This window comes from Cotesia glomerata, linkage group LG5 (genome assembly GCF_020080835.1).
Source record: "Cotesia glomerata isolate CgM1 linkage group LG5, MPM_Cglom_v2.3, whole genome shotgun sequence".
NCBI classification, from domain to species: Eukaryota; Metazoa; Arthropoda; class Insecta; order Hymenoptera; family Braconidae; genus Cotesia; species Cotesia glomerata.
In genome coordinates, this window is record NC_058162.1 from 12,298,614 (window position 1) to 12,319,681 (window position 21,068).

The following is a 21,068-nucleotide window of genomic DNA, read 5'->3' on the forward strand; positions in this document are numbered from 1 at the left end:
TCTCATACCTAGCATAGCCAATGCTGATGCTGAGTAACTTTTAACACCACTTTAAACAAACTCCATCAACTCTGTATTTATTTCTGTAGTTCACATATGAAACTTAGAGACTAAACCCTTAACCTGTAGCTGCAATGGTACGCACGTCCGATCACCTGTAGTGACCAGAGGCAACTCTCTGACTGCCGCGAGTGAACTCTCCTGAGTCTCAGACTCGTCTCTTCTCTACCGATGCTCAACTGTGACTCTCTCAAGTGCTAGCTCAATGCAGACAAATCTTCTATACTCAATTAATTTCCCCATTATTTTAATTCTTACTCAAACAACTATAGCTCTGAGTACGGATATTTCTCGCGTGGATGCTTTCCAGGAACTGACAAATGTAAACTAATGTAATTAAAACTGATCCCAGATGCTTTGGTCATATTCCTTTACAGTGGAGCGCAGGCATCTCAGCCAGACCTAGGCATTCCACATGGAAGTCTCGTAAGATTAGACTGACGAAACCGGGTGACTTGTAGTCCCGCTCCACGGTAACGCTGACATCCACGTACTCAGCAGCCTCAAAACTCAATAACTCGATACTTAAAATAACTCAATAAAACCCTTAAATAACCTATTCGTCTGTAGATATTTAATGAAATTTTACTATTGCATTCGTTTTAACTTAGGGAGAAGGAATTCCATCAATTTGATTGAAGTATTTGTATCATTAGTGATGTGATTTTATCTAAGTAGAAAATCTACTTCCATTTCGGCTGCCGAATGTCACTTTTTTTAGTGAAAGATCGATTCTTGACCAAAGTCATGATCGACTTTCCTATTCCTAATAAAAAAAAATTTGGTTTAGAAAGAACTGGCCTATACCAACACAAATAATGCATAAAATTCCATAATAATTAAAGAATCAGATTTATAAATAATTTCTGAATCGTTTGAAATACCGTTGACTTTTTCTGATCTGATGTCATTACGAAAATTTTGGGAAAGGGGAGAAGAAAATATATAGGGGAAGAGAGAATCACTCAGTGGGAGTCTTTCAGTAACCGAAAAAAAAAAATTCGGACAGCCCAGACCGGGACTCGAACTCATATCTTTTGGTTATGTGCTAAGGGCTCTTCCACTTTAGCTATCCGAGAAATTGACCGCAATCACTATTCAAACACCTGATAATTCCTATAATTATCTTTCAGAGATCACACAGCTACTTACATTTATACATTCGTGACAACGTATACTCTTAAGATGGACGGTGGCGTTGACAACTGACAACTCTCTCTTATCGTAGACTAAATACATACTTTAACTGTAGAAAGATTGAACAAAGACTGGCTGGACGCAGCGGGGTCCTACTCAATGTAATATTATAGGTTCCTTATTTCAGTTGGAGGTTTTTCAGTGTTGAAAACTTACGAAAACAAAATGTCGATTTATATAAATTTTTTTTTTCACCAAAAAATTGTTGGTATTATATTTACACCCAGCGCCTCTATACTTGAACCATCAAACCAACTCAGCTTGTAAACACTCCATGTATAAGTTTTAATGAGTATATTAGATTCCCTTATACGGCATAGTGCTTAAATTTTGGTACACGAAAAAATTAAATAGGGTTCGAATCCACTTAAGGGGTTAGGGGTAGTCAGAATTTTCAAAAAATCAATTATTTTTTTTTTGCATTTTCGTTATGTGTAATATCTTAAAAATATTCTCTGAAAATTTCAAGTCGATCCGATAATTAGTTTTTGAGTTATTCGACAAATAACAAAGAGAGCTCGGGTACTTCAAAGCGCTCGGGAGCAGATAGCTAGCGGCAGCTTCAAGAAACCCCCTTTTAGGGTTCTATTGTCATCCTATTCTGGAATTATAAAAGCAGATCCTTACAAAAATACAACCATACATAAAAAGGAATGTATAGGCCATTTTCAGAAGCGGATGGGGACTCGACTGCGTACTCTGAAAACTAAACAAAAAGGTCTTGGTGGTAGAGGTAGGCTTACAGGAAAAGTAATAGAAAAATTAACTGGGTACTATGGTTTATCAATACGTCGTCATTGCGATTCTATTGAAGATATGAAATTTGCTATTATGGCAACTTTTTACCACTACGGTTCGACTGATGAAAATCCGAATCATGATATGTGTCCCAAAGGCGAAGATTCTTAGTGCTCTTACCAGCGCGTTGAAGCAAGTGGAGAGCTTGATACTTATACTCAAGATTATTCTCCCTTACCTCCTAATGTTTTAAAAGCTATTAAGCCGATTTACGACGATCTCAGTAATGATAATTTACTTTCAAGATGTGTAGGTGGATTCAATCAGAATAATAATGAGAGCTTCAACCAACTAGTGTGGAAAATATGCCCAAAAACCGTGAATACTAGTTCTACTATCGTACAAATTGCTGCATACATAGCTACTTGTATATTTAATGAAGGTACAAATTCATTATTAATGATTATGGATACCCTAGGACTTAATTGTGGGTCTAATTCCCATCGGTATGCTGAAAAATTGGATGCTGCACGTGTGAAAGTGGCAGATCAGCGCGCCAACGACAACACTCGGGAAGGCAGAATGCTTCGTAGGCAACAGCAAATTGATGTTTTGGAAACTTCCACAATGGCTGAAGAACTATTATATGGCCCAGGAATAGATAACTCGATGTAAGTAATTTAATAATTCGTATTTCTGTACGTGAATCTAGTGTGAAACTTTAAACGCGTTTTTCTCAAAACTATGTTTTTTGAACTGGTGACAACTGTAACTCGAAAACCGCTCAGTAGATTTTAATAAAATTTATACAGCTTTTAGAATACATAATAAACTCGGGCTTGATCGAAGGATTTTTTTTTTTTTCAAAAATTTCGATTTTTTAAGACCAATTAATTGTTGATTTTTTCCCAAAAATCTAGACAAAAATTTCCTGAGGCCGCCATTTTGTTAATTTAAAAAAAAAAAAATCCTTCGATCAGGCCCAGGATTATCTATTTATAAAACTAATTTTTTTCATCCGACTGATTTTAGATAAATCTCCAAGGACTGATTGTCACCGCAAGGACCTTTTTTTGGAACTGGGTCAACACAGACAGCTATAACTTTGGAAATTAAATTTTTTTTTTTTTGAAATTTTCGTGACTTCAAGTCAAAACATTGTATAATAATGCCATATTACTACTTTTGTAAAATAACATGATTTAATAGCAAAAAAAAATACTGAAAATTCTCATTTTTTCGTGCCTCTGACTACCCCTAACCCCTTAACATATACTTTTTTTTTTTTCGTAAGAAATTTTTTTTTTCAAATACGATTATTGCAACCATTATTACTTTAGTTGTTAATATCAATAAAAATTTGTGTTGATGACTTTTTTTACACAATTTGTGTTGAATCAACACTCTATTGTGTTGAATCAACATACTAAAATGTTAAATTCTACACACTAAAATGTTAAATTTTACACAAACATTTTTACACTTTACGCAATGACGAAAAATTGTGTCACTATGTCTGTATGTATGTATGTGTGTGTTTGTGTGTGTGTGTGTAAGTATGTAAACCTCTTATAACTTTTGAACGGTTTAGCCGATTTCATCGCGGTTAGTGCCATCCGAAAGGGCTTGGCCAAACTTAGATTTTGAATACAATTTGGACTGATTCGGATCGATGGATTTCGAAAAATCTAAAAAAAACTGTAAAAAAATTTTTTTTCAAAAGTGGTTTTTTTGGAATAACTTTTAAACGGCTTTATCAATCAACTCCAAAAACTGATCAGCTCTTAACATAAAAAAACCACGTCGATTGCCGCTAATCCGGTCAAAATCGGTTGATTCGTTCGAGAGATATCGTGCAGGAAAGAAAACCCAAAAAAGTGTTTTTTCGGAATTACTCCGAAATTTCTAGCGCGATCAATTCAAAATTTGAGATTGTTTATGAGGCTTAAAAAACTGCGTAGAATGCCGCCAACCGCGTACAAATCGGTTCATTCATTCAAAAGTTATTGTGGTTTGAAAATTCAAAAAATAGTGTTCTGTGAAACTTTTATCAAATTTTTGAGCTCAAAAAGCTCAAAAGCATAGAAAAGGTATTTTTTCGAGTTTGGAGAGCTCAAAACAACACATAGATTGTATTTTTGAGCTCGAAGAGCTCAAAAACTTCGTAGGTGCAATTTTAAGCGCCTAAGTATTAACGGAATTTGCGGGAAGTTGCAGGGATGGCCTTTAGGGTCAACCGTTTTCCTAATTTTTTTTCTCTTAGGAGCCCTTGTTATATAAATAATGATTTTTCAAAGTTATCAAAAATTGAAATATCCGGCTACTGTTATAAAAAAAAATTTTTTTCTCAATTTTTAATTTTGGTTGTTTTTGTATTGATAGATTGCGTCTAGTAGTTTGGCTAAAAAATTTTTAACATTTATTGTTTTGGATTTTATTATCCTTATTTTCCTACCTAACGCCAATCATTTATGTTGATTTTGTTGTTTTCTTTCAATTTTGGAATTTTCAATGCATTACTTAACGTTTATCAAAGCAAAAACTCAAAATTTTTGCCAGTTATACAGCCTGGAAGGCTTGTACGGAATTGAATAAACTTTTTACAATTTTTAAATCAGACTTACGTAAAAAATAATAAAGATACTAAAAATTTACAATATAAATCATTAAATTGTCTAGAAGATCGTCTTGAATGTCAAAGACCGTATCATCAATAGTTTAGAAGTTATAACAATTTATAAGTTGATAAAATAATTGACCGCTTCAACTTTGATAAGGTAAATTATTTTAAAATTAAATAAAAAATAGAGAAAAATTTTTTTTACAACCTTGATGTATATGGCTGAATTTGTTATTTTTTGAAGCAACAGAAAAAAAATAAAACGAAAATGGAAATTTGTTTATAACAAATTGTTTATAAAATAAACAATGAAAATTTAAGTAAAAAACAATTTTTTTATAATTATATTGAGAATAGTAAATGATGATTTTTAAAAAAAATTATTTCTTAATAAATAATTTAAATGGTGGATGAATGAAAAAAACAATTATAAACAATTAAAAAATTTTTTTGAGAAAAAATTTGTTTTTTTTAAATCATTATTTTACTATGACAATAAAATGACAAAAAAAAATTTTTCAAAAATATTCAATTTGTCTATTTGTTTATAGCAAATTTTTAAATATTTCAATAGTTGAAAGTAAATATATTTATTATAAGGGCTAGGGAGATTGCGTTTCGTTATAGAAGTTATAGAGGGCGCTCAGATCGTCAATGATACCAACAATACGTTTTTATAAATTATTTTCAGTACGGTAGCACTGAAAAACCTCTAACCAAATTGCCCATCTGAGTGGGACCCCGCCGTGTACGCGTAAGACGCGTACATAAATTAGCATTGAGGAGTGGGGAAACGTTCTAGCGCCACTCTCAAACAATTTCGTACTATTAATGTACAGTTAGCGATTGTTACTTAATTTCTAATCGGACTTTCTTGACATGTTGTCCGCCAATGATATTTGCATCAGGTGGTAAATTGGTGTTTACCTAAAGTGAGCCAACTGGCCACGTTGCAATACATACATATATACATACACACACACGTCCGTACGTACTGTGGGAATATTCAGGGAAGCTTCCTATGACCTTTAAATGTCGAGATCTGATGAAAACTCGATTTTCGAAAAACGGGGTAAAACCAATAACTTCCCAATTTTCGAAAATTTTCAATTTCTTTAGCGGGAAGCTAAAAAAATTAAGTTAATTTCACTAATTTAATAATTATTTGTCAATTCATAAAAATTTATCTGTCTTGATCTTAACAGTTATTTATTAAACAGGATTTAGTAGTGAATATAAACCATAAAGAACAAAAGTTAAGAAATCATTAAATTAAAAGTTCAAAAAAATTTAAGTGCCCTCTTCTGTTATTTTTTCGGCCCCCTCTCTAGAAAACAGACTATAGCTCTCTCACTTTAAGATAAAGATGTAAGATTCAAATCAAGAGTAGGGATTAAAGGTCGACCGAAGGGGTTAAAAAAACAGTTCTGGAATTTTTTTTAATTAAATATCTCACGAACGATTTGACCGATTTTGACGAGATTTTCGGCGATTGGCGCAGTTTTTTGAGCACTAAGGTTTATTTTGCCACATAAAAAACGATTCGAGAAGAAATTTCGAAGTTATGTAAAAAAAACTCTTTGAAATTTTTCGTTAACGGTTTCTTTTCAACGCATTAACTGAATTTGATGCAGTTTACAGCAATCGACGTCGTTTTTCAAGTTTAAGAGCTGATTTAATTTTGGAATTAATCGATACATTAGTTTAGAAGTTGTTCCAAAAAAACCTTTTTTTGAATATTTTATTTTTGAGATTTCTAAAAATTTACTTATCCGAATCGGTTTAAATGGTATAGAAAATTTGAGTGTAGTGGAGCCTTTTTGAACGCCGCCGAGTTTGTTCAAATTTGTCGAGCTATTCAACAGTTATGAGACGGTTACATACATTCATACACCACATACACACACACACACACATACAGACCTAGTGACATCCTCGTAGAAATGATCAGAATAGCTTCCTAGGATCTCGAAACGTGGAGATCTGAATAAGAGATCTGATAAGAACTCGATTTTCGAAAACCAGGGTGAAACCAGTAACTTCCCGATTTTTTGAAAATCATTGATTTTCATAGTGGGAAGTTAAATTTTTTTTTTTTTTTAAGATTTTCATTTTTTACTTTACAGCTTCAGCAGGCGCATTTTGTGGAAATAAAATAGTTGAAGCAGGCGAAGAATGTGATTGTGGCTACGATTATGTAGAATGTACAGATAAATGTTGTTATCCTCGACAAGTATCAGATTACGATAAAAGTCAAAACGAAACTGCCAAGGGATGTAGTCGCCGAGTAGGAACTCAATGCAGGTATACTATTTATCACTTAGATTGAAAATAATCGACTTTTTTCTTTCTATAAAATTTTCTCTTAAATACTTCTAGGATGATAAAAAAAATGTCTGTTAAAACGGGAGCTCTTAATATTAATATTTAGAGATCACTCTTTGCCAATGTCTATTTATTTTTTATTTAAATAATGCATACTGGCATAGAAAATTTTTTTGCCTTGGAGATTTTCTAATTTTCTTTTAATTATTGGCGCCCGTTTTTCTTGTCATATACGCGCAAAGTCTAAAAGAATCTAGCTTGACTACGTAGCACCATAGTTTTCATGTGAGAGAAATGAGAAGAAATCTTTTGTTTTTGTATATGTGTATCATTAGGGTGTCCGTTATTTCCCAAGTTGTTTTTTTTTTTTTTTTTTCGCTATAGCCCCCTGGATTTTAGTTCTTGACCTAAAAAAAAATATCTTACACAAATAAATAATATAAAAAAGAAAACCACAATGAATGTAACATTCTTTTGACTTTATTTAAGCAATGTAGTAAATTCGTCTCCTTTTAATCGCAATTTAAAAAGAGAGATGTAAACAATTTTGAATTCTCATGATAATCAATATTTTGAAATAATAAATAAATTAATAACCAAGATGGACAACCCGGAAAATGTGTCTAATAATACGTGCAAAGTTTTTAAGTGTCATCCTATGTCTAAAGTACCTAAAATAGTTATCTGTTTGATATATGAAAATGTGTATCATGAAGCTGACTTTAATAAATATACGAAAGGTCAATTTGTGAGTGAAATGCTTGTAATCTGTCCAAAACACCACCAGGATAACCTAACCGCAAAATTGGACTATGATTTGAATACGTTAGATGAAAATGCTCGAAAAATAATTACGCAAGTAAAAATTTATGAAAAAGAGGATCTTAGAAGTGAATTATGTAATAACTTATCACTAAATCAATCTAAAAATTTATCTGATGTCAGTGCCCCGGATCTGGATGAGTTAGCTACCACGAAAATGGAAAATGAGCTACTCAGACAGATCAACGTGGAGCTACAAGCTAGAAATAAATTATTGGATGCTATTGTTAACAATGAATTAACTGTCAAAAAACCTGAAAGTGATTATGCAAGTATTGAAAAAAATAATTTACAACCTAAACCTAAAATTCCGAAAATTCTAGTGAAATCTAAAATCAATAATAATCGTTAGACCATGGGGAAAGTTAAGAATAAAATCACAAATGATTTGGCGATTCCAATAAATAATGTACGAGAAAATGAGGATGGATTGGTTACCATTACATGCAAAAATAATAATGATGTAGCAAGAGCTAAGTCTGTTTTAAGTGATAAGCTGGGTGCTGATTACCATGTGGAACTTGAACATCTAAATTTACCTAAGGTTAAAATTATAAACGTAGATGACTTATCAAAGGAAGATCTATGAGAAGATATAAACAATAGAAATTTTCGTGAGTCTGATTGTGCTTTCAATATAATTGCCGATTATAAAAATATAACTGGTAAAAGAACACTAATTTTGGAGGTTACACCTGAAACGTACCTACTGTTGCATAACAATGGTTTTTAAATTTACATTGGACATCAGTGATGTCGTGTTTTTGATTACTTTAATATTAACTTGTGTCACAAGTGTGGTAGAGTTAACTATAATCATAACAAGTGTAATAACTCTGTAAAGTGTATGATATGTGCCGGAGATCACCTTACTAAGCTGTGTAAGTAGCAGCAGAAAAAGTGCTCAAACTGTGTTTTTTATAATGAAAAGTTTCACAAAAATAGACCTATTGACCACAGTGCTAATGACACGTGTTGTCCGTATCTTGTGTAGAAATTTAATAACTTAATTAGTTCCACAGACTATTCTCTCCAACCTACTATACCGGTTCACTTAGGTAAAGTTGGTGTTACACCAAAGCAAATTATGAAAATTATTAATAGTGTATTTAAATGTGAGAAGTTTAAACTCTAACTTTACTAAACTTGAACTGTTTATAGACAATTTAAGTGTGAAACCGGACATAATTATTTGCTCTGAAACATGGGTACTACCGTGTTATGTGTTTTTTGCCATAGAAAATTATGATTGCTTCTATAACCACAGCTCCATAAACAGAGCTGATGGGGTGATATTATATGTAAATAAATCATTAAAATATAGTTCTGTGACTGAAATTATTGATAACTTAAAAATATCTACTTTTCTCGAAGCGGGGTATCAACCATACTTTAATGGAACTACGAGGCCAAGTGAATCTGGGGGCTCATGTATCGATAATATTTTTGTAAAATCAGTATTCAGGGACATCAAATCTTTTACGTATACTAATATCTTTACTGACCACTTTCCCATTTTTATGACGATTGGTGTCTCTATTAAGAATAATAATATTTTTAATCAAGAGTTCACTGTCTTAGATTATGAAAAGTTAGAAATTCTCAGTAGGATGGTTGATTGGGCAAGCTTATTACAGATTAATAATCCAGATGAATTCTTTGATGTCTTTATTATTAAATTAAAACAATTAATAAAAGATGAGTCTAGAACTAAGAAAATGAAAAAAAATAATAACAAAGCACGTAATAATTGGATTACTAAAGGCATAATGAATTCTTGTAAAACTAAGGAACTGTGATATAACATCTACAAACGGGATAAAAACAACAATAAATTGAAAAATGATTATAATGAATATTGTAAAATATTGTATAAACTTATTAAGCGAGCAAAAAATAATTATGAATGCGAAAGAGCTAATAAGTATTGCAATAATAGTAAGAAATTATGGAGTTTTGTAAATAGTAAGTTAGGAAAAAATGTTATCTAACAAAAAAGTCATTGCAAATACTTTCAATGATTTTTTTGCTGATATACGTGCTAAATTAGCTAGTAATATTAATGTTATTGATTGTAATATAGAGAAAAACATCCCACATGTAAGTGATAGTCTCTTTTCACTACCAACGAACCAAAAAGAAATTGAAGCTACTATATGTGATATGAAAAATAAAGTAGGTGGTGTTGATGGGATTAACAGTAAAGTTCTTAAAACAATTTCTAAAGATATAAGTACTCCATTAGAACACATTTTTAATATTTTCATTAGCAATGGTTGTTGGCCGAATGCTTTAAAAAGTGCAGATGTTGTACCTATCTATAAGTCTGGTGGCAAACACTTAACTACTAACATAGACCCATATCATTGATTTCAAATTTGGCTAAACTTTTTGAGAAACTCATACATGTTAGAATACTTAATTTTTGCTTGAAAAATAAATTAATTTCAGATAAACAGTTTGGATTCATGAAAAGCAGAGGTACAACTGACGCTCTAGCTTATACTTCTTATTACATCTACTCTAATTTAGATAAAAATTCTCCAACTGTTCTAGCCTTTTTAGACTTGGCTAAAGCCTTTGACACAGTCAATCATAAAATATTGATGGATAAACTTTGGAGGTATGGAATTAGGGGTCTACCACATCAACTCTTAAAATCCTATCTACATAATAGATCCCAAGTAGTTAAATTAAATAATACTTGTAACAGGCCGCTTTTAGCGCCACCTGTTAATAATTTTACTTTAATTTTTTTTAATTAATTTAATTGAAATGAACTAAATGGAGGTTTTTTGGTTTATCTTCTGTCCATTGGTTGGGTTCGCCGCGACCGAGTCGCCCTCGCGTGAGAAAATTCGAATGAAACTCGATCGCGCGTGAAACCACCATTTATTACGATATTAAATAATTTAATTCAGTAATTAAGTTAGCTTTAAGTTAGATTTAAGTTATTGTATGATTGTAATGGTACAAACGACGTCGGCCACGAACTCGCGAAAAGGAAGACAACGAGGATCATCGACGTGGATAATCTTCAAGATCATCATCGACGGAGAGAGGCTGTGCAGAGAGAACAAGACGACGGACAGATCGAAACTTGGAGTGAGCAAGCGGAGCAGGCGTGAAGTTGGAAAGCGGGCTGTCGAGCGCGCCAATGCTCCAGCCAATATATCATTCGAAACGTCGATATTGGAAAATTGGATAGACGGCGCCATCTCTGGAGTTCAACGCTAACGACGGACCGAGGAGACAGGGGAGAGAGGCGAGGAGTGCGACATGTGAGGATTTTTGGTTCTTCCACGTTTTCCGGTTGTCGTGCACGGATGCATCTTCTGTTAATTTTTTTGGAAATTTTTGGTGACAATTCTTGCTATTCATTAATTACGAGATCAATTTGTTCACGAAGTATTTTAAAAGTTGAAATATTGTTAGTTCAGGTGTCAGCCAATTGTAATTCGACGGTAAATTGACTGTTGTCAATTATTTGAAAACTGTTTAAAAATACGACGTGCGGGTGAGTCAACCGACGTGCCCCGACACATCGGAGTATTCTTTTGAAGATCCTTGCCGAGGATAAGTCATACGTTGACGGACGACGCGGCGCCGGACTGACCGACACCGGTTTCCTGTTGCAATTCAACGTGGAAGCCGAGGGCGATCGACGTGGTGAGAGACCCAGGACATTAGCCGAGGAGTCTTTGACCAGGGTAAGTGGCCACGTCTCCCTCTGAAATAGCTCGTGGGATTTATTGAAATAAAAACATTTAATTGAATGCTTAATTGAAGCAAAATCTTTTTGTTTAATTAATTGTTGTCGTCGCTTGGCGGGATATATTGCCGAAGAATTTCAAGGATGCGTTGTGCTGTTAGCAAGGATAATCCCACGAGGTATTTAGGTACCGCCATTTTGTTGTTTACTGCTGTTCGGTTGTACTTACTATTATTATTGTTGGAATTTTTTTTTTGGTGTTTGTACTCCCGGGGTAATCGATGAGTTCGATTGCCCATTGATCGAGCTTCGGTTGCGTGCGCAAGCCGACTTACCGACACCGAGTACACGGCGGTTGATAATTTGAATTTGAGCTTTGCCGCGCTGAACTTAGTGTGATTTTTTAATGAGATTTTAGTTATTTAGTAGTGATTAAATTCGGTGATTTAATTATTTATTTTAGGACTATAATTAATTATTGTTAACTAAATTCGGCGATTTAATTAGGTAATTGTATTATTACAAATTAGTTATTATTTAAAATCGGCAAATTGATTTTTTTATTGTTTTGAAAATTAATAATATATTAGAATTCGGCGATTGGATTAAATTTTTTTTTGTTGCTAATTTTATTAATTAAATTAATAAAATTGAGCGCGAAAATTTGAATTTCCTTTTGTCATTTTAATTAATGGGTATTAATTAAACTCGGCGAGTTGAAATTTCTTTTTGACATTATTGTCTTATAAAATTTAATTAGTTACTCGTAATTACATTTGGTGATTTAATTATTTTTTTTTTATCTTTATAATTATTTATTATTAAATGATATTCGGCGATTAATGGTATTTATTTAAAAATCTAATTATTTCCGATAAATCAAATTCGGCAAGTGATTATTGTTGGTTTAGAAATTCAATTATTAATTATTTAATTAAATTCGGCGATTAATGATTTTTGTTTAAAATTTAATTAGTTACCAATCAAAGTCGGCGATGTGAATATTAGGTTTAATTATTTAATTAATCGTTATTAATTAAATTGAAAGTGAGAGTGGATTTTTTTTTGTTATTAACATTACTTATTTACTAATTAAATGCGGTGATTTAATTAGTTGATTCATTTACTTTATTAATTATTAATGATTATTAATAAAATTGAGCGCAGATTTATTTTTTTTTGTTTAAAGATTTAATTAATTATTATTAAATAAGTTTATTGCGGCGATTTGGGAAATTTTGTACTGGATTGTTAAACTTGAAGGTTTGATTGCGAGCTGCGAATCGACGACGGTGTCGAATATTATTATTAGGCGTTTCGTTCCTTGATATTGTTAACCTGAGCCGATTGTTTTAATTTATTGTCAATAAATCAATAATTTTTTTTATTAATTGAGAATTAATACGAGCAACCCCGAGTAATTTCCTCGATGCTTCTATAATTAAGTCATACCCTTAAGGCCCGCCACCCGACGAATAGTCCCGGACGGGAGTAGCCGGAATCGACGTGATTGGAGCAAAGCTCCTGGCGCCCAACAACAGGTAAGGCAGGTAGGCCAATTTCTTTATTTCGGGTTTCGTCCTCGATAACGCACGAGTTCGAAATACCCGTTATATAATTTGGCGCCCAACGTGGGGCACACAAAAGGGCAAATTACGACGCGTTATAATTAAATTAGGACGTAGGTTAGTTAATCGGCATAATGAGCGATCAAAACAGTAAATCACCACCGAATGATGGCAGGGGAAACGATTCCCTGGTAACGTGGAACCAGACTGTTGATGATCAAACGCAACAGAATAACCCGGAAGACGCAAATAGAACGTCGAATCCCGGGGAAGATCCGGCAACGAGTCAGGCAAATAATGTGGCACCTGTCACAGGGCAGGGAATCGGTACACCGAATACGACAGCACAGACAAGTAGCCCGACGTACACTGTGACACGTAGTCCCTCGCTGATGACGAGCGTCGCCAATGCACCATTCCCACCTTTGCGAGCTCGTCGTCAAATCCAGGTACCTCCGAACGCCATCGATGAGAATGAGACATACGAGTGGTATTTGGCGCGCAGGGAGGAGGTGAGCGCGGAACGACTGCGGCTGGAAGCGGCCCATCGAGACATGGCAGAAAAGATTGCGCATTTGGCAGCTCGTGAGGATGTTATACGGGACGAGTTAGTCGCGATTGAAGAGCGTAACGGGTCGTTAAGTGGATCGAGTGGTACGAGCGGGCAGTATGACTAGATCGCGAACGCGTCACCCCTGCAGGTACAGGAAATCCTCGTGACGATGAATGCTAACCCGATAGGTAGTGAGGCGGTGATTCGCGACCGACTGCATTGGTGCTTGCGTCTGAAGCGGTTTCCGGATACAGTTTGGACACACGACGACCAGGCGATACCAGACAGACAGGTTCTGAACGCGTTTGAGCGAGAGTAACGACGTCAACCGAGGACAATGCCACGCTCCACCGCAATGACAGGAAGTTCGCCAGCGAACAACATAATACCGCGGTCGACAACGGTAACTGCGACGACCGAGAATAATACAACGACGACCTAGACGACGTTAGCACCAGGAGGACTACATGTGAACGTCAATGGAGGTACCACATACATGACGCAACCCGGGGTTAATAATCAGCGCCCGAAGATGATGACGGTGCCGCTGGAGAGTCCAATCCCGAGCCCTAGGCGTCGAAATGTCCTAAACGTGGGACTTCTACAGCCCACGGCAAATTCGACACATTTGCTGGCACACAATGTGACATTTGCACCAGGATCGATGCCCTTGGGTGCAAATTCACCTCAGCACACACACAGCGAGCACTGTATGCTGTCTGGAATGGGGGGTGGACCACACTACCAACCAGCGATGTATGAGAGAGTGTCGAAATGGAACTTGAAGTTCTCCGGGTTAGGTAGCGCGCGCATCGAATCGTTTTTGAATCAGTTGGATGAATGTTTGACGACGTGTGGTATGACGGATGCGGATGCGTTGGCAATATTGCCGTTATTGCTGTCAGACGTGGCCAAAACGTGGTGGACACACATGAAACGTCGTGTTTCGTCGTACTCCCAGTTTAGATTCGAGCTGCGTCGACGTTTTGGAGAGCCGTCGGTCGGATGCAGGATCAAATGGGAGGTTATTACGCGTACTCAAGAGAAGCTTGAGATGAGATTAGACTTTCTGGACGCCGTGATCGCGCTGTGGTCGCGAGTAGACGATCCATTGCCGTTGAAGGACCAATTGAACTTCGCATACAATGGTTTACGTCCAGAATACCACCAGAAGTTCGAACGATACGACTTTAGCAACTTCGACGAGTTGTACGAGCACGTGAGAGCGGTTGCTATTCCCCGCCAACATCTCCAGCGACGTGAACCGGTACCCGTGGAACAGAGCGTCGTTCCAGAGTACGCCTACCAGCCTGAAAAGTACGATTCGAAGAGACGCACTGTTGGTCAGGTTGCCGCTGTATCGAATCCTCACCAGGATGCGAAAAAGAATAAAAAGAAGCAGGGCAAACCAAACAAGTCGAACAACGCCGATCAGCCAAATGATCAGGTTGCTGCGATGAATTCGCAAGCGTCGACGAATGCGAACCGAGGATCGTCTTCTGGGTCGCCAAACAGAGATGGAGCTCAGCGAGGCTACCAGGGCCCATCGAACGGCCGATCAAGCCTGAAGCATGGTAAACCCAAGCAGCCAGTATACCGTGATCTCTGGGGTAAATGCTTTAATTGTTTCTCGACGGATCACGGATGGCGTAGCTGTCCTGAGGCAAGACGAGCGAAGTTCTGCTTCGGTTATGGAACGCTAACAGAACCAACGCCTGGATGCACTTGTTGCATGATGTTTTTCGAGTACAACCGGCCGGAAAACGACGTCGGGAATCAGTAAGGGCGGGTCCAGAACTGATTTCCCGCGACGTAAGTGGGCCGATGATTGGGGTTGAAGCCAAAATGTCAAACGAGCCGCTGCCTGACATATTCAACATTGACATCGAGCCTTGCGGGTCCGTGAATCAGTCCTCGGATGCTGGCTCCTCACCTAGATGTGACGTGAAACCACCGACGATTATAGATGAAGACCTTTTGCGGCAATGCCAGCGCTGTGGCGTTTGTGGCGTAGAAGGCAAATTATGGCGATGTTTGGGATGCAAGAATGCATTCTATTGCTCACGCGAACATCAAGAAGCTGATTGGCCGATCCATCGGTGGATTTGCGTACCGATTGAGGAGCGTGAGCGAATGTTTCTCGAAGTAGGACGAAGTATGTCCTATGCAGTCTGAGGGCAACGATGTAAGACCCTTTCTAGATGTTTGGATAGGCGGAAGAGAAATTAAGGCTTTGTTAGATACCGGTTCGACGATGACGTGCGTCAGAGAGGTTGAAGAGTTAAATTGGGTCTATGGATGTGGTGCTCGAGTGAGACCTGCACCACGAAACTCAGCAGCAGTAGCTGATGGTTCGATGATGTCAGTGCAATCGCTGATAACGCGATTGTTATAATCATTTATTTCATCCATCAATGTACCAAAATTGTTATTAAAATGATTAATAGTTACAGTAACGTTAACAATACGATGTATTGAATACGTTCTTAATAATATTGCCGCTAATTTGTATTTTTTCTGTTTTTATTCACATTTATTTGCTTAGCAATTATTAGTCGCATTGTAATAAGTAATTTTGTTTTTATGAATAATTTGCACTAAATGTTGTTTTTTTTTTCTTTTTTATGAGTTAAAATGTTGACGTATTCTTGAGTTAATCGAAGCGCTTAATCTTTCGGCTATATCGTTAACAATTGTAGATCATTAGCAATGTCTAATCCTTCCAAACAATCATTATTGGTGGCCCATGTCTCAAAGTTAATATCTACCACTTTTTTATTTATGTTAAATCGAACAAAAAATTTGATCGAATTCGAATTAATAAGAATTAATTTTTTTAATAAAAAAATCATTCTTTTTTTTTTGTAAATTGATAATTTCATTATCTGAATTAACTATATTGCGTTTAGGGGGAATCATAATCAAAATTTTAATCACATTTTAACTCTTTAAAGTAGTTGGCTCCTGTAAGACATATTTGAAGAAAATTATGAAATTTTTTTATCGAAAGATAAATATATTAGTAATTGACCACCAAAATTTCAAATCGATTCACCACACCGTTTTTGAGTAACTAATTTTCGAAATTGCATCATTCAAACGTAGAAGTATGGAGAGATAGTGGTTAGTATGAAATTATTTGCATCGCCCGAATGGTACGGAAGATTTCATACTAACCTTATTATCTCTCTATACCCCTGCGTGTAAATGATGCAATTTCGAAAATTAATTACTCAAAAAAGGGTGTGCCCGGGTAAAAAAATTTATATATACTTATATATAATTAGATATTATTTACATATAATTATATATGATTATATATAACAATATATAATTCGATACAGCATTTTTTAATAATTATATACAATCATATACAATTACATATAATTGTATATAATTACATATAAATATAATTATATATGATTACATATAATCATATATAATTTTATATAATTCTATAGAACTGTACAAAAGCTACAAACATTATTATATACAATTATATGAAATTATATATGATTATATAAAATTATATATAATGATATGTAAACTGATAAAAGGATTTATTAACAATTAGAAATTTAATTTGTTTGAAGACAATTATTTAATTTATTAAATTTTAATAAATATTTTTTAACATTCAATAAATATTTATTTGGGAGGAACGTACATTTATTAATAGTTAATAATAATAATTATTTATTAATAGTTAACAAATATTTATTAAAAGTTAATAAATAATAAATGATTAATTGCAAAAAGTTCTAAATTCCCATGTTGTTTAAATGAAAAATGTGTAAGATATTTTTTTTTAGGTCAAGAACTAAAAATCAAGGGGATAGCGGAAAAAAATCAACTTGGGAAGTAACAGACACCCTACTGTATTATAGTAAATTTTAATCAAATTTATTTAAAAAAAACCACGTAAACTAGGCTACTGATATAAAGTACGGCACCAGTTTATCGAATTCTGTAACTGATGAGAATAGCCCGGTCTCGATACATCACTTTGTTCTGGAGTAATCGTTGGAACATACAAAATCAGCAAGTGACGTCAGGACGTCCACGTAAAATTTTTTTCGAAACGTTTTTTTTTTTTTTTTTAAAGTAACAACATGAAATGATTATTAAAAGTATGAGATGATTTACTTTATGATGTACATCGACTCATATTGTTGTATAAGTGCAATATGGTTGTGATCGAGGCATTTAAAAATCACAAACTTGCTTGACCTTAACGAGTCGGAAGTAAAGTGTAAGCACTACCTCACGTGCTTTGCGCTATGAGGCATGCAATAAAAATTCTTGCGCTTTTTCGTAAAATTGAGGGTAAATCTATTATAGTTCACTAATACCATACGCTCGTAATAAAATTTACTACAGACCACGAAAACCTTTTTTATCCTTCTCTCTATCTATTTTCTATTTATCGTTATTTGTTATTCAATTAAATTTATTTTCACCACGTATTTGAGAGTTTGACTGAGAATTTTATTTATAAAAGTTCATTGGTAAATTAGTGAAAAACATGCGAGTCGACTAGGCTTAGTATGTTTTTAGAGTTTCTTGAACTGAATATTTTTTAATACTCATAATAATTGAATTGTCATCTCTAAAATTGTCCCTATAGATTTGGTAAGATAATAATATTTTATTTTTTAGCCCAAGTCAAGGTCCTTGCTGTTCAAGTGAAACTTGTCAGTTTGTTCCACTAGTTGCCAGGATGGAATGTAAAGTTGAATCAGAATGCAGTTACAATTCGACATGCAATGGTTTGACGTCAGAGTGTCCCCCTTCTTTACCTAGGGCAAATAAGACATTGTGCAATGAAGGAACACAGGTAACTTTTAATTAGAATGTTTTCGTTTAATGGTATCTTAAATAAATTTTATTTTATTTTTAAAAGCTTTGCATCAACGGAGAATGCACTGGATCGATCTGTCTAATATGGAATCTAACAGAATGTTTCCTAACTAGTAACATTATTCCTAACATTGATAAACGTAAGTTATGTGAATTAGCTTGCCAAAATGGTACTGATACAGCAACGTGTCGAAGTACAAGTGAATTTGCACAAGAATTTGGTTTACCTGAAGGTGGTATTAGCCTTCGCCCAGGCTCCCCCTGTGATAATTTTCAAGGCTATTGTGATGTATTTCTTAAATGTCGTGCTGTTGATGCTGAAGGTCCACTGGCTCGATTGAAAAATCTTCTTTTTAATAAAGAGACTCTCTTAACTGTAGCTCAATGGGTAACGGTAAGAACTAACATCTTTTTCTATTTAAATCATTAACGATAATAAAAATGATTTAACAAATATGAACTATACACTAAAATGAAAGCTATTAAAGTACTCAGAAAAACAAGATTTAATTGGTTACCATCTTGCATGGAACCAAGTTCCATTTATAGTAAAAAAAACGCCATTCGGCCACACCTGAGATGGAAGGTAGATTTCACAGTATAAATTAATAATATTTGATACTTGTCACATTTTTACATACATTTTGATAATTTCGAAGAGCTACTATTTCTGAACTAATTGAAGGATTTAGCTCGTTTGAGGGCTCATGAAAGATAATTGTCCGAGAAATATGTGTACCGAATTTCATTAGGATCTGTTGAGAATTCTTGTTAAAATAACATACATAAGTCGGTTGTACTACACATTGCCTGAAAATGGTTCAATTGCACTCTTAACTTTGATAAAATAACTAAAAATGGTCAAAATGTCAATTTTATATAGGGCAAATTAAAGATAATTTCATGAGCTTTCACATCAATTTATAAAAAATTAGCCATCTCTTTTAAATCGAAAATTATACATCAATAAAGTCACAGAAAACGTGATTTTGACTATTATGATAGTTTTGTTGAGCTACCATTTCAAACTTATTGACGGATTTCGCTCATCTTCGAACTCATTCAAGGTTGTTATCCAAAGAATATGTGTACCAAGTTTCATCTAAATCCGTTGATAATTGTAGGTGCTATAGTGTATACAAGCCGCGTTATATTACATATGGGTCATTCCACCAAATAAGTACATTTTTATCAGGCGACCCTCACGGATTATGTTTAAAATTTATGGAGATGTTCTCTATAATAAGAAAAAAATTCTCTAAAAGTTTCAGCCATTAATACGCAGCGGTTCTGGAGTTATGATTTTTTGAAATTTTGAAATAAAATTTTTTATTAATTTTTCTGATGAGGAAAACTTTTTTATCAGGATCCACGGAAAATCTTATCTTGTCGGAAAAATTATCAGTTTTTGAATGAAAATATCCATTTTATCATAAACACATCAGAAGACCCTTTAAAAGTGGAAAAATTGATTTTTCTCGATGTGCGACGTAAGGTACTTCCAATTTGACTTTTTTTTTCTGAAAGATCAGAGCTTTTTTCCACAAAATATATGGTTTTCACGATGTGCATATTTTTTGTTCAATCACAATTAAATTAAACGTAAAATCTTTATGTTTAAAATACTTTTATTTTCGATCCTTTTTCAGATGTTGATACAGTTTTATCAAAAGCATATCCAATTCCATCATTTATCGGTAAAAAAGTGTGCAATGTCTGTGTACACTGAGAGGCAGTTTTATTAAATACTAATAAACGCTTATTTGTATTTAGTAAAACACGTATTTGGCTCATGCGCAAATAAAAAATTTATTAAATACAAATAAAATTTTTATTTGGACCAGTTGAGATTTTATTAGTATTTAATACGTATTTATTAATATTTAATAAACGTTTATTAGTATTTAATACGCGTTTATTAGTGTATAATACGTTTTTATTTATACACAAAATAACTTAGTTTTTTAGTAATCAATGAATAATAAGATAAAAACGTCATAATCGGTTTCGTTTTGTTAATAAATGGTTGTCAACAAATTTTATAGTAAATCTATCTATTATCACCAAATAATGTTGAACTATTGACGATTATTCATAGTTTCAAATTAAAAAATGTAAATCAGGAAATGGAATTTTATAATGAAAATACATAGAAATTTTTTTTTAATTTTTAAAGGTAAATATTTATGACATTATGAAGTTAACAGATAAATTAAAAAAAATTTTTTTTTTATTTTATAGCAATTAAATTATTATAAAAAAATATGATCAAAAAGTTCCACATGTGAAAATTAATAAAAATTATAAATGAAAATTTTTAGAAGTATTTTTTTATTGTGATTGATTTGTTAAAAAAATTTTTAAAATTGACAGCTGACGGCTAACTTCAGTGTTATGAATATTTATAAAAAAATAATTAGAATTTATTATATTTAACTAATTTTTCTTTTATGGAAAATCACTACATGATATAACAATAGTACCATTCGCACTTGTGATGACTTTAAAATTAAAAATCAAGTAAGGCTAACCACAAGCAGGTTATAAACATGCAATATACACATATATACATTGAATTACTTAAAGAAATTTTAATTTTTATTTGCGTTGAAA

At 33.8% G+C, this 21,068-nt stretch overlaps 1 protein-coding gene across 1 annotated transcript in view; it reads left to right on the forward strand.

Annotated features, from left to right (window-relative positions):
- The window catches only part of LOC123264729 (disintegrin and metalloproteinase domain-containing protein 10), a 259,035-nt gene that overhangs the window by 165,927 nt on the left and 72,040 nt on the right, over positions 1 to 21,068 (forward strand). The window contains exons 9-11 of the mRNA XM_044728164.1: positions 6,742 to 6,919; positions 18,255 to 18,432; positions 18,499 to 18,849. Of these exons, the coding sequence (XP_044584099.1) occupies positions 6,742 to 6,919; positions 18,255 to 18,432; positions 18,499 to 18,849 (707 nt within the window). The remainder of the gene's footprint in view (positions 1 to 6,741; positions 6,920 to 18,254; positions 18,433 to 18,498; positions 18,850 to 21,068) is intronic.